Below are 14,891 nucleotides of genomic sequence, written 5' to 3'. Positions count from 1 at the left end.
ATACCTTGACTTATGAGCCTCATCTAAGATTTAACATCCCCAAAATTTTGGTCCAAATTTGACAACTTAGTAAAGTTGAAGGATTAAAATTATTCTTTAAATTAAGTAATAAGAAAATTTAATAAATAAAATTTGATCATTTTATAAGGAAATAAAAATATTCCATAAATTAAGTCAACTTATGTTAAGGATATGGAATAAGGAAATTCCATCCCACATGAAAAGAAGGAATAAAGTGGAAGCATTCTACATGGGTATAAATAAGAAAGTTAAAAACCATCCCACATGAAAAGTGGGAAAGATTTAGAAGCTCTTTATAAAGAGATAAAATTCCATAGTAATATTATTTTATGCCTAGCATACATCCAGTAATCCTAGCAGAGGGTGCGAAGCACCCGACGCGCACGCGCACGGGCTCGGGCGCTGGGCGCAATGTGGCGCTTTGATGGCGCACTTTGAACTTCGCACGCTCGTATCTCCGTGAGCCTCTTGAGAGCCGTCTTAGTATTTTTGGACAATAGGAGTTAGATCCAGACATGACAAGCTATCAAAGGCAAGGGACCAAAAGTGAAAATTTAAGTCCAGCATGTCATCGCGATACGCGATGAGCCCAGAACAAATGTCATAGCATAATACGATGAACCTTGATGACTCAACAGACCACGTGTCAGCACGTGGTATGGCGGCGGAGAATATACGGTGCCGCGATACGCAACGGGATTACCAAGACCCCATCGCGTATCGCGATGGGCTGAGAAATCAGCTATAAAAGGGAAGGGCATGACATTCACTTCTCACACAAATTCACTTTCTCTCTACCTCAGTTTTTGTGCCTTCGATCCCCGTGTCGTTTCTCAAAGTACGTGTCGACCAGTCCCGACAACCGACGCACCTCGTTATGCGTGTCAAACCTTGTAAATCGTGTCGATCCTTGTAAAGTGTGCCAAGCTCTGAAGTTCTTCCGATTTGAACCATAATACACGACGTAGAGTAGAGGTACTGCTCGTACAAGCTTAGACATATATAAACTCCGAATACCCGTGTAAGGTAGGGGTTCTGCCTAAGTCATTATTTTATTATTATATTATATGGCTTAGACCATAGTCAGGGGTATAGCCAAAACCTTGATCATAATTATGTTTACATAAGCTTTAAACATACAAAGGATTATAGTAATGTTTCTTTACAATTAAGAAACACATAATTTTTCATTCATAAGGATATAGTCAAAATATAGTTTCTTCACGATTAAGAAACATGGAATTTTATATATATGGAATATAGTTAAAACATTTTTTCTTCATGATTAAGAAACATAAGATTTTACATACAAAGCTAGCAGTCAATAAATGTTTCTTCTTGAAGGAGAAACAGATTATAGATGTTTCCTCATGAAGAAGAAACTCAACATATGATTGGTAAATAAACAGAAAGACTACAAGTCTAAATATTTTATTCAAACAAATGATTAATCAAGGTTTAAAGCTATCAAGACTAAAGGTCTGTAGCCGGATCAAAAGACGATCCAGATATTTATATAAACCTATTTTATTATAGGTCAATCATACATTCATTCATAAAGGTTTTCAAACGAGATCACCACATCATTCAGAACAGACAATCACAGGTGAATACGTTAAACCTTTACAAGCAGTCAAAACATATTTATACTCTAATAGATGAACGAGTTGTTTATCTTAAAGAGTTAGTCAACATTTACATGAGATTACGTGATATCTAAAACGTTATAATACAAGATAGAAAATAAAATCAACTCAGACCAATTACACATGTATCTGGATCCAAACAAAACTGTTCAGCCTAAACAGTCAAAGGCTACGTGGCTGCAGGCTAACAGTCATAACCAGTTCTTCATTAAGGGCTACGTGGCTTGAAGAACTTTTGTGTGTGTAGGGCAGTGGTACAAATACCAGAAGTAGAAATATTTCTGCTGAGCTTGTCAAGAAAACTATATTTGTATTGTAACGGTAATTTAAATATTTTTAGAGTTAACATTCACCAGCATATCGCTGACGTATTTTCCCCCACATTACAGGAAAACAGAAAAGCACAGGTAGCAAGAAATTATAGTAATTCATGAAGATAGACGCTCGCAAGGTAGAGATGGCTCAGTTTTAAATCATTAAAATATTGAAAATAACATTTAAACAAGTTGTATAAATCAAACACTCGGGTATTTATTATCCGAGAAGTTTTCTAATAAATTAATATTTTATTATAATCAAAGTCTTCCGCTAAATTAAATCACAATCTTTGATATATTTACAAAACATGTACCAACTATTGGTCATACGCCTAGGCCCTAAGTCGGGGTGTGACAGGATCGATCTTTGCGAATGAGGTATTTAATTATATCTAGGCTTTGATCAGAGATATATATTAATCATATTATAGAGCCATCAGTTTCAAAATATTAGGTATTATTATTACCTAAGCTTTAACCACTTGTTGAATAAGTAGGGATAAACCAAGATTGTTAGTTTACATATCCCTATGTATAATCTGTATAAATGTTTACACAAACCACTTTGGATATATACGTCGAGTAGTTAGACATTCAATCACTTCACTGAACCTGGGCCATATGGCCAGTAATAATAGTTATTAAGCTTATTCGGTCAAAGAGCAACCGACAGTCTCAAATTGCCATATGGAAAGCAACCGACATATCTTCTTGGCGATATACAAATGTTAATCGAAATATCAATCTTAGAACCATCGGTTATAGCAAATTAAATATTTGACTGAAAAGTATTTTAGCTTTTAACCACATAATATTACAAATAAGATAAACTGCATGGATAAGATAAGAACACATTCCTACCTTTAATCAAACCTTATACAAATATCCGATCATCATTATACCAGTCGACCTCAATCAGGTAAAGGAAAAGGATATATGGGAACGTCTCTACTCCCGATTCCTATAACTAGTGATGAAGAATCATACCAAACGGCAATGTAAGAAAATTCAGATTCATTCGACATTAAAACTCCACCAGTGCCGTTAAGTGCAAATCAGAAAATGCAAGGAGCGAGATCAGGTAGATCTATGAAACCAACGTTCTCAAAAGGGAAAAGGAGTAATGATTAATCCCGAAGAATATTCTCAGGAGCAACAATATAAAATCCTTACCATACTCAAGGTAAACGTTTGAACATGGAATAAAATTCCTTAAAAGGAAAATATGTCATTGAAGATAATTCAATTCATTATGAAATCAATGTCACCAAAGAGAGATAAAAAGACAAGAAAAAACAAAAAGGAGGAAAACAAGATCAAAAAATTGATCATTCGTTGAAAGAAGTAGATAATAAGATCTTAACAGTTGTAGTCAATATAGTAATAGTAGTTTTGTACCCTTTTACAAACTACAACAAAATATACGTTTTACTTTCTTCGAAGTATTAAACTTATCTTCAAATTATGTCAAAGAATAGAGAACATAAACTCTTAGAATAAATCTTCCAACAAGTATGGAAGAAAGAGAATACCAACTTAAGGAAAAGTCCAAGTGGACAAAATCCAAAAGATAAATAACTACAAGATAATGCCAGAGAAATATTTAAGCAAAAGAGACATAAATAAACCTAGAAAGAGTATTAAAGAAATTCTCATGGGTTGTCAGTACACAAGGAATGTACTAGTCATTTCAAGAGCATACTATAAAGGACAAAGTAGTTATATCTCGATAGAACCTTATCAAACATCACTAAGATATCCGGAAAATGCTATGGTAATTATGAGATATATTGATATACCATCTTATACAAGAGACAAAACATATGGAGTGTGCCTAGCACAAGACGAATAAACTCAAGGAAAAGTTAGCTGAGATCCGAGAAAAAGAAGAGACAAAATTAGAAAGAAATTCCTTTAAAAATACTTATTAAACATTTCACAGATTTCTAGTACTTGTAGCATTAAGTTCACATGTCACGTAGTTTATCATAGTATATAAGCTTCTTTCATACTAAAGTAATTCCATTTACAGAATGTTTAACCAAAACAATCAAGCAAACAATAATGAAGTTTTCAACCAAAGAAGCAAAATGACGAAACCTGCCCATGAGATTCCCGAACAATATTTAGTTAAAATGCAGGAGATGGTTCATGATGCAATGATCCCTGTTATCAATACAATGAAAGGAGCGATATACAAAATCAAACATTCAAATAAGATAGTTAGAACTCACCCATGCCGAAATCTTTCTCATCATAGGAAAAACCTTCATAGTTCCAATACGGATAGCAAGAACTTCAAGAACCATTTAGTAACTCAAGGTTGTAGTTTTAAGAACTTCAAAACCTATGAACCAAAAGAATTTTATGGCAACCAAGGTGTTATACCAACTTTACGATGGCTTGAAGAGATAGAGTCCATCGTCATCATTAGTAAATGTACTGAGATTCAAAAGATTAAATACGCATCTCTGAAATTTAATGGTGAAGCTTTAGAATGGTGGAACACTCTAATAATGAGAAATGGCAGAGAAACCTTGTATCAAATGAAATGGAAAGCATTTGAAGAACTTACAAAAGTTTTATCCCCTACCATAAATCCATCAAACTAAGTTTCTAGACCACAAGATGGATGGTACTAATCTCATGGAGTACAATACTAAGTTCCTTGAAAATTACCAATCAACTCCGCGTATAGACAACTCAGAGTCTCCAATACCTCTCTCAGATGCTCATCATGACCAGACTCGTTCTTGGAAAAAATCAATATATCATCAATTAAGACGATAGCTGACTTATCCAACATCAAAAATCAATATATCATCAATTAAGACGATAGCTGACTTATCCAACATCGGTCGACACACCCTATTCATCATATCCATAATTTGCGGGAGCATTCATTAGACCGAATGACATCATGAGGAACTCGTAGTGTCCATACCACGTCCGAAACGCTGTTTTAGGGATGTCTGCCTCTTTAACTTTCAGCTAATGATAGCCCGATCTGATATCTATTCGTGAGAACCAACTTGAACCTTGCAGTTGGTCAAACAGATCATCAATCCTTGGCAAAGGATATCTATTCTTCACCGTAAGTTTATTCAAATCACGGTAATCTATGCGCATTCTCATACTTCCATCCTTCTTCTTTACAAACAACACTTGCGCCCCATGGGGAAACACTTGGCCTAATAAAATCCTTGTCGAGGAGTTCTTGCAGATGGGACATCTGTTCTTTCATCTCCGACGACGCTAAACGGTAAGGCGCTTTCGCGACGGGTTGGGCTCCTAATATTAAATCTATCTTGAATTTTATCTCTCGCTCTGGTGGCAACCCCGGAAGATCCTCAGGGAATACTTCTGGTAGTCGTGCACAACAGGAACATCTTTCATTTCTTTCGTCTTGGCCGTAGCGTTGACAACATACGCCATGTAGGCACCGCACCCTCGCCTTAACAAACCCTCGGCTTTTATCAGCGAAATGATATTAAGCCCAGAACTTTCCTTATCACCATAAACCGTCACCGCACTACCATCCAAGGACTTTAACCTTATTATCCAACTCTTACACACTATCTGAGCTTCATACTTAGACAATATGTTGTGTGCTTGTAGTTTACGACCTGGATGGAAAGAAAGGGGTGGAAATGTTGCAATCCTAACACAGGGCAGATTCATGTTTCTAGATATGTTGTTTTCGATGAAACATCTTCTTGGTGGTATATTGATAATTTAGTCATGAAAGATACATATCAGTTGATTGAAGACTTTAAATCCTCCCAAAGGAAGTAGCAAAATTATGGAAAAGGTCAATGATAGTTCCAGCAACCTTGAAGAAGATCAACATGAGTCTGTCCGGAATGAGCCACACGGTATGTACCATAACATGGGTTAAGACGGTCACAAAGGGGAGGGCGGTGTAACCCACAGTATGCAAATGTTGCAATAGTCGAAAAAATATTTCGTGAATGTTGAAATGGATGCCTTGGTTCGAAATCAAACCTGGGAACTTGTCCCAAAACCATGTGAAGTGGACCCAATCTCATGTAAATGAGTTTACAATCAAGGAGCTGATGGGTTGGTAGAAAGGTACAAGCCCGTTTGGTGGCTTGTGGTTTTTCGTAGAAATATGGGCTGGATTATGAAGACACTTTTAGTTCGGTGAAAAGATTACACAATTGTTCGTGTACTTCTAGCCTTAACCGCGAGCAAGGGCTGGAATTTGTGATGTTAATAATGTGTTCCTGTATGGGGAACTCGATCATGTTATTCATATGGTGCAACCAATGGGGTTTGATAGTTAAGAACATCCTGAATATGTTTTCAAATTGAAAAAAGCGAATTTATGGCTTGAAACAGTCATCGAGGGCATGGTTTGGTAAGATTGTAGAATTTCTAGTGTAGAATGAGTACCAACTGACTTTCATTGATGCTAGCTTATTTGTTAAATATCTCAATGAAAAAGTTGTGTTTATTCTCATGTACGTAGATGACTTAATAATTCCAGGTGATAAGAAGAAGTACTTGAATTACTCTAAGTCAAATGTGAGTACTCGATTTAAGATGATTGATTGGCATATTGCAACACTTCTTGGGTATGGAGCTGCAGTATACAAAAAGTGGCATTGTACTACACCTAAAGAAGTACACTTCAGATTTGTTGCACAAAATTAACATGCAGTCATGTAAGCCTGCATCGATTCCAATGGACAGGTGCCCTCATTTATAAGCCACTAAAGGAAGGAAACTCGATGTCCCGACAGAAAATCAAAAGATGGTTGGTATCCTGATTTAGCTTACCTTGACGAGGCCCTACATTGCTTTTGTTGTTGGTGTCCTTAGTCTGTTTATACTGGTGCCAAGAAAGCTCCATATATAGTAACTATGAAGGAGTTATGAAGAATCTAAAAGCTACCGTTGGAAAAGGAGTTCATTTCAGAAATGAACTTGGGGCCAAGTTACATGGGTATGTGATGCCGACTATGGTTTCAGTGATTTGGATGAAAGGAGGTCTATTACCGGGTATGTTTTCTTATATGGGTCAAGTTCAGTTTCATGTTGTAGAAAGGGCCAATCAATTGTATCCTTGTCTGCAACTGATGCTGAGTACTGGGTTGTAGCTATGGCAGCTCAAGAGTGTGTGTAGCTTGTTGAACTTTAGAGGGATTTGAATTAAAAGATAGATTACCCACTTCCTTTGTGGTGTGACAACATGTTAGCAATCAATTTAGCTCAAAATCCAGTGTTTCACGCGTGAACAAGACACATCAAGATTCATTACCACTTCATTAGAGAGGAGGTGTTTAATGTTGAAATTGATTTGGAAACTATTGAAATATAAGAGCAGGTCAAGGTCACTGATGCACTAACTAAAACTCTTGTTGGTCTAAATTTGGTGAAACATATATAGTGCAAGTATGGGGATGACTGGACTTTATATTGAGAGGGGGTATTTAAGTCCAATATCAAATCCTACGTGGCAGGAATTAATTTAAAGTTATGTTTTTATTTTTATTTTTGTTTGGTGAATAAGTCAAAAGATTCTGGTGTTCTTATTCTTTAGGGTTGTTAGCTAATTTCAAGCTTTGTTGGTAGTAGGTATGTTGCACGTTCTTGTTTTTGGCATTTATAATATTCAGAAAACGAGCAAGCTTTATCGCTCAAAAATATTGTGTCTGTTAATTCATTTTTAAATGTAGAATTCTCAATCTACAGTCTCAATTATTTATACCAATTCATCAAAACCATAAATCTCTCCCCATCCCCAATTGAAATTTTCGAGGATCAATCAAACTATAGTGTGTTCTAAAGCAACTTGGTCTTATGGGACATAAGACTCATTATAATAGATGGAGATGGTGGAATCTTATGATTCCTTCATAGTATTATAAACCAACCTCAAAAGGTGTTAGCCAGTATATAATCATATACATTATTTATCTTGTATTTGTTAAACTAGGTAAATAAACATTTGTCAACTAAATCAAAGGTCTATTATCTTTGATATTCCTAATATCAATATTTATTATTATTTTTCTAAATAAAAATAATTTGTGTTTCGGAAAATTTGTAATATTCATTTCACCAAACATTGTACATTTGATCTTGTCTAGTGAACGTTGTGTTTTAAACTCTTTTGAACGCATACTTGATATTTGAAAAACATTGATAAGCATGCAACCTTTAGGATTATGAGTCAAAAATATAGTCGACCATGATTCGATTTGAATACAAGGATTATTGGTTTCTCATTTCATTATCTTCATAAAGAGGAATACAACCATTATATAGGAGATTACAAAGCTCTTGATTTAGAAATAACAATAATATGTGGCTGTCATTTTTAAGAAAGGAAACCGAATATCTTGTTTTGATGAAAAAGATGCAATTGTTCCACCAATCATGCTGATCCAATATTTTTCAATCCTTTCCTTTTAACACTCCCCCTCAAGTTGAACGGTAGGATTTCCGAAGTTCAACTTGCTCAAACAGTGGTGTAGTTTTTTTTCATTAACAGCCTTTGTTAAGATATCAGCAAGTTGGTCTCCCGATCGGACAAACGGAAGTGAAATGATTTGTGCTTCCAATTTTTCTTTAATGAAATGTCGATCCACTTCTATATGTTTTGTTCGATCATGTTGTACCGGGTTTTCTGAAATCTGAATGGCTGCTTTATTATCGCTCCAAATTTTGCTCGTTCCTTGTGGAGGATATCCTATCTCTGTCAGGAGCCTTCGGAACCAAAGGACCTCAGTTAGCCCTCTTGCGATTCCTCGAAATTCAGCTTCTGCACTTGAAAGGGCAACCACCTTTTGTTTCTTGCTTCTCCACGTAACGAGATTCCCACCAACCATGGTGAAATAGCCAGCCGTGGATCTACGGTCACTTCTATCTCCTGCCCAATCTGCATCAGTGTATATTTGAGTTTCTAGATCTCCATTTGGTTTGAACAAGATCCCGTGCCCTGCTGTCCCCTTGAGATACCTTATAATTCTTAAGACTGCTTCCATGTGAGCTTCCCGGGGTTGATGCATAAATTGACTGACTGCTCCCACAGCATACGCTATATCAGGTCGGGTGTGGGATAGATAAATTAGTTTCCCCACAAGTCGTTGGTATCTTCCTTTATCGGTTAGACATGCTTTTTCTTCCATGAATAATTTTTGGTTTGGAATCATCGGAGTGCTTGTCGGTTTGCAATCAACCATGCCAGTTTCAGCTAATAGATCAAGAACATACTTTTTCTGGTACATGAAGATTCCATGTTTTGATCTCAGAACTTCAATCCCAAGGAAATATTTGAGTCTCCCTAGGTCTTTCATCTCAAATTCTGTGAACAAGTTTTCTTTTAGTTTAGACATTTCTTCATTATCATCCCCTGTAATAATCATATCGTCAACATAGATTATTAGACAAGTTGTGAGGTTGCCTCTTCTTTTGAAAAACAATGTATGATCTGAGTTACTCTGTGTGAACCCATAACTTTTCATGGCTAGTGTGAATTTACCAAACCATGCTCTAGGTGATTGCTTCAAACCGTAGAGTGATTTTTTTAGAAGACACACTTCTCCTTTCCTGAAATCCTTTGTGAATCCGTGGGGAGCTTCCATATAAACTTCTTCTTTTAGTTCCCCGTGTAAAAACGCATTTTTTACATCAAACTGATATAAGGGCCATTCTTTATTTGCTGCTATGGAACAAAGAACCCTGACTGTATTGATCTTTGCAACTGGGGAAAAAGTTTCAGAGTAATCAACTCCGTATGTTTGTGTATAGCCTTTAGCTACCAGTCTTGCTTTGTATCTTTCAATCTTTCCATCAGGCTTGTATTTAATTGTAAACACCCAACGACAACTGACAGTTTTAGTTCCGGGTGGAAGAACACATTTCTCCCATGTTTTGTTTTTTTCAAGAGCTTTCATTTCTTCCTCCATTGCATCTTTCCAATGTCTTGACTTTAAAGCTTGTTCTGTATTCGTAGGGATCTCATCAAAGCATATTGATGCAGCAAAAGCTTTGGCCTCCTCGGATAGTTTTCCTTTGGCTATGTTAGCCATCGGATATCTACTCCCTCTAGACTTCTTTTCTGGGGAGTATCTCTTTGGTGGGACTCCCCGATTTGCTCTTGGCGGCAATACATACGTTTCTGTTGTTTCCTCTTGTGGAGGAGAATTGTCCTGTGAGTTTTCCTGCACATTTTCATTGTTTTCATGGTCTTCTTGTGTAGTACCCATCTCTTGTTCCTGTACATTCTCATCTTGCCTTGATGTGTCAGTTTCAACCAAATTAGGTATAGGCGGATAACAAGTATTACTTACCTCGGATATCAGGTTGGGAGCAGTTGGGGTGGCACTGACGTTTGGATCTTCAGATTGTGACTCAACTGGGGTATATGTAACATACTTTAACCAACTCAGTGTGTCAAGATCCTCCATCCCCCCGGACTACTGTGTTGGGAGGCATAGTAGTATTCAGTTTCAAGGAAATCACAGTTCATTGTTGTGAACATGTGACGGGTTTTTGGGTTGTAACATCGGTATCCTTTCTGATTTATTCCATATCCAACGAAGACACATTTTTCAGCACATGGACCGAGTTTATCTCTGTGTGGTTTGGGAATGTGAGCAAAGACGGTGCATCCAAAGATTCGTGGTTCAAGAGTGAGAACAGAGGGGGGGTTGGTGTGTTCGGTGAGAACTTGTAATGGGGTTTTTGATTTTAGAATATGAGTGGGAAGCCGATTAATGAGATACGCAGCCGTAGCAAGCGCTTCTGGCCAAAAAGACTTTGGAACCTGGGATTCTATTAGAAGGGATCGAGTTATCTCTAGTAGAATACGGTTTTTCCGTTCAGCTACACCATTTTGTTCTGGACTATGGGGACAGGTAGTTTGGTGAATTATTCCTTTGTTTTGGAAAAAACCTTTCATCTTAGAGTTAACAAATTCTCCCCCATTGTCAGATCTAAAAACCCGAATGTTTTTACGAAATTGAGTTTGGATCATGGTGTAGAAAGTGATGAATTTATCAAGGACTTCTGATTTATGTTTTAACAAATACACCCATGTCATTCGAGTGCAATCATCCACGAATATAACAAAAAAACGAAAGTCCTGACCCCCAAGAATTGGAGCAGGGCCCATACATCTGAGTGGATTAATGAAAAAGGTGAGTCCACCCTTGTACTATTAGGTTTGAATGTTTTACGATGACTTTTGGCTAACACGCAAGTTTCACAGAATGACTTACAATTAGAAGGAAATAACTTAGGAAACAAGATATGTAAATAACTCATAGATGGATGCCCGAGTCTTCGATGCCACAACCATGCCTCTCGTTCTATTGTCCCATGAGAAAGCATTACAGCACCATTTTGAGTCACCTCATCTACGTAATACAATCCTTGCCTTTCAGTGCCACGCCCAATTATCGCTCCCGTTCGGATATCCTGCAAGATACAAAAAGTGGGCTGCATAAGGACGGAGCAGTTTAACTCCTTTGTAACATGGCTTATTGACAGGAGTTTGTGTGATAGGGCGGGTACATAAAGACAATTTGAGAGTTTAAGTGTCGGTGAAATTTCAATAGTTCCCCCGTTTTTTACAATCATCGTTTCCCCATTAGCCGCTGTTATACACGACTTTGTTGGCTTGGTTGAGGTGGCGAAATCTGATAAATCATAGGTCATGGTATCGGTTGTTCCGCAATCAAATATCCATGACACTTCGGATTTCTGATTATTATTGTGGGCCATATTTGCCATACCACCTACAATGGGTTTCTTTTTGCAATTTTTGTAACTTGCTTTTATAAAGCTAGTAAATGAGGTAGATTGCCAATTTTTGAAAACTATGGGGTTTGTTTTAAAATTTCCAAACAAATAAGATGGGGGTTTTGAGACTTTTTGTTTTTCACCCCCTGTACCTATATCCATCGAAAAACCCTCTTCTCCATCTTCATCAGAGACCGCCGCCGCTGCTATCCCACCAAATCCGGTGGTGTTTTTCCGATCGCCATGATTTTTCCGGTCGCCACTAGTATCGACGTTCTTCTTTTGAGTACCGGTAACAGATGCTTTGCGTCTTTCTGGTTCGGAGTTCAAGGTGCCTTTTTTGTGGCCATCGGCCCACCAGTCGGGGTAGCCGACGATACGAAAGCACTGCTCTTTCGTGTGTCTGGTCATTCCGCAGTGGTCACACTTCAGGTGTGTTTTATCGTCCTTACCGGCTTTCCTTGATTCCGATCGGCGACCTTTAGTTACGAGACCCAACCCTTCTGTTTCGATGGCACTTAAACCGACCGCTATGCCTTGTGATTCGCTGGTGGTTGCTCCCAGAACATGTTCTGGTGAGCGGTTTCTTTACGAACCACGGCATAGGCCGCCTCTACAGACGGAAGGGGGTCCAACCGGAGTATTTCCCGTTTAATGGGTTCGTACCTCCGGTCGAGGGCATTTAGAAACTGGAAAAGTTTCTGTTCTGATCGGATTCTTGCGTAGGTCTTGATGTCTTCAGGGCATTTCATGGGATTTGGATCGATTCTATCGATCTCTCCCCATACCCCTTGTAACACAATCCAGAAGTCTTCAAGGGGTCTGTCATTTTGCTTGATGTCATTAGCTTTGACATGAAGGTTGAAAGTTTGTAACTTGTCTCGTCCGCTACTGTAGGTGACCACCAGAGCATCCCACAGCATTTTCGCGGTAGGATACTCGGTTAGGTTGCCTGCGAGTATTGGCTCGATATTCTGAATGAGCCAAGAAAATACTATGAGATCTTCTTGTTCCCATTTCTCATTTTTGATCTTCCGCCTATGGCAACTCGGATCATACGGGTCCATAGTCCGTAGTTCTGGTTGTTCAGCTTGAGGTTAATCTGGAGATTATCGGATAGTTTTGGATTTTGAGGCTGTTGGTTGAGATTGTTTCTTAGCAGATTCTTGATTTGAAGTGACAAATCAGAACCTTCATTGCCGTCTCCGGACATGGTGGCTTGGGTTTATTGATTTGGGGCTGAAAAAAAAATCAATCGGTATGTGATGAGCAAGCCTGCTCTGATACCATGATTCGATTTGAATACAAGGATTATTGGTTTCTCATTTCATTATCTTCATAAAGAGGAATACAACCATTATATAGGAGATTACAAAGCTCTTGATTTAGAAATAACAATAATATGTGGCTGTCATTTTTAAGAAAGGAAACCGAATATCTTGTTTTGATGAAAAAGATGCAATTGTTCCACCAATCATGCTGATCCAATATTTTTCAATCCTTTCCTTTTAACAGACCAAACGTTGTTTCTTGGACAAAGAATTCAACAGGGGCATGAAATAACCCCTACAACCCTGCATTAAATGCATCAAAGGCATTAAAAGATAACTGTGAAACATGTTGATAATTCCCCCGGTGTATGTTGCCTGATGCTTGACACCATCGTTTCGAAACTTCAAACCATTATGGAGTTTAAAACTATTTTAATATGATCAAGCAACTCAAGGAAATTCCAAATGCAATATATAGACATAAGTGTTCCAAGTGCCCATGACCAAAGTGGGAATTAAAGAAAAGAACAAGGCAAAAGAAAAGGCAAGTGTTGTGTGCCCAAAAACTTGTAATGCCACAACACCACTTCCCCTCGTCTCCATGCATCACAACTTTTAATTCTTGCATTTCCTTTATTAATCTTAGAATGGAACAGATTTGGACAGCATGGAAACAATATATTTACCTTGTATAATTGATTCCCGAATATTGTTTACCGTGTATAGTTGATTCCCGAGTTAATATTCGGATTGTATCCAAATTTAGATGATTCCTTCTGTAACTATATATGTAATGTCTTGTGAATGAGAATGGGCACGGTTTCTGTGATTTCTTATATGGTATCACGAGGCCAGTATCCCTAAGCCGCCGTCCGACTTCCGGCAGGCCATTCTTATTCGATCCTCCCTTTCTGTAACTATTTCATTCCCATTCTCAAAACCCACCCATCCTCATGGATCATAAATTTCATCCCGCCATTACTGTGTCTAACATAAAGACCTTCGTACCTGTAGTTCTAGAGATGGAATCTGCCCAATACTCGTCATGGTCAGAACTGTTCAAAATCCACTCCAAAGCCTTTCAAGTTTATGATCATCTCTCTACTCGCAAACCACACTCCACCACCACTTCCTCGTCTAAAACACCCGTAACCCCTAATCCCGACTCCAAAACTGAAGAACCCGTAACCCCTAAACCCGACACCAAGACTGACGAAGATTGGGAACGGATTGACTCCATTGTCCTATAATGGATTTATGGAACAATCTCATCCGATCTTATGCACACGATACTCAAGAAAGACACCACCGCCGCGGCCGCCTGGGCAACTCTTGCTGATATCTTTCAAGACAACAAAATCGTTCGAGGTATTCACTTGAATAATAAACTTTCCAACACCCGCCTTGACAACTTTCCGAATGCCTCTGCTTATTGTCAAGAATTGAAGATGCTCTCGGATCAACTTGCTAACGTTGATGCCCCTATAGATGACACAAAACTGGTGATGCAGTTAATCACCGGACTTAATGAACAATACGAGTCGTTTGCCACCCTACTCGCCAATGCCAAACCATTCCCAACCTTTTATGAAGCCCGTTCCCAACTGATTTATGAGGCAGACAGAAAGGCTCAGTACGCCGCCGCGGCTGCCACCGCCGCCAACACAGCCCTACTGGCTTCCATCAAATTGGCTTCTTCAGGCAACAACAACACTGACTACCGCGGCGACAATCGTCATGACAACTCCTCTGATTGTTATCGCGGTGAACAACGGAGCCGCGGTGGGCGGCAACATCGAGGTCGTGGAAGAGGCAGAAGTGGTCGGGGTCGTGGCCGGGGTCCACCTACAACACCGGGTATC

The 14,891-nt window shown here is 38.4% G+C and overlaps 1 protein-coding gene across 1 annotated transcript; it reads right to left on the bottom strand.

Annotated features, from left to right (window-relative positions):
• Positions 1 to 12,288: 12,288 nt before the first annotated feature.
• On the bottom strand, positions 12,289 to 12,825 carry LOC143531054 (uncharacterized). The gene has a single exon (XM_077026443.1). It carries the CDS (start codon positions 12,823 to 12,825, stop codon positions 12,289 to 12,291), a length of 537 nt encoding a protein of 178 aa, XP_076882558.1.
• Positions 12,826 to 14,891: the final 2,066 nt, after the last annotated feature.

Source organism: Bidens hawaiensis, unplaced genomic scaffold (genome assembly GCF_021521415.1).
Source record: "Bidens hawaiensis isolate Kalapana, Puna unplaced genomic scaffold, B.hawaiensis_p1.1 tig00009076_1, whole genome shotgun sequence".
NCBI classification, from domain to species: Eukaryota; Viridiplantae; Streptophyta; class Magnoliopsida; order Asterales; family Asteraceae; genus Bidens; species Bidens hawaiensis.
Note: the sequence above shows the minus strand (reverse complement) of the source record. Positions and strands in the feature narration are given on the sequence as shown.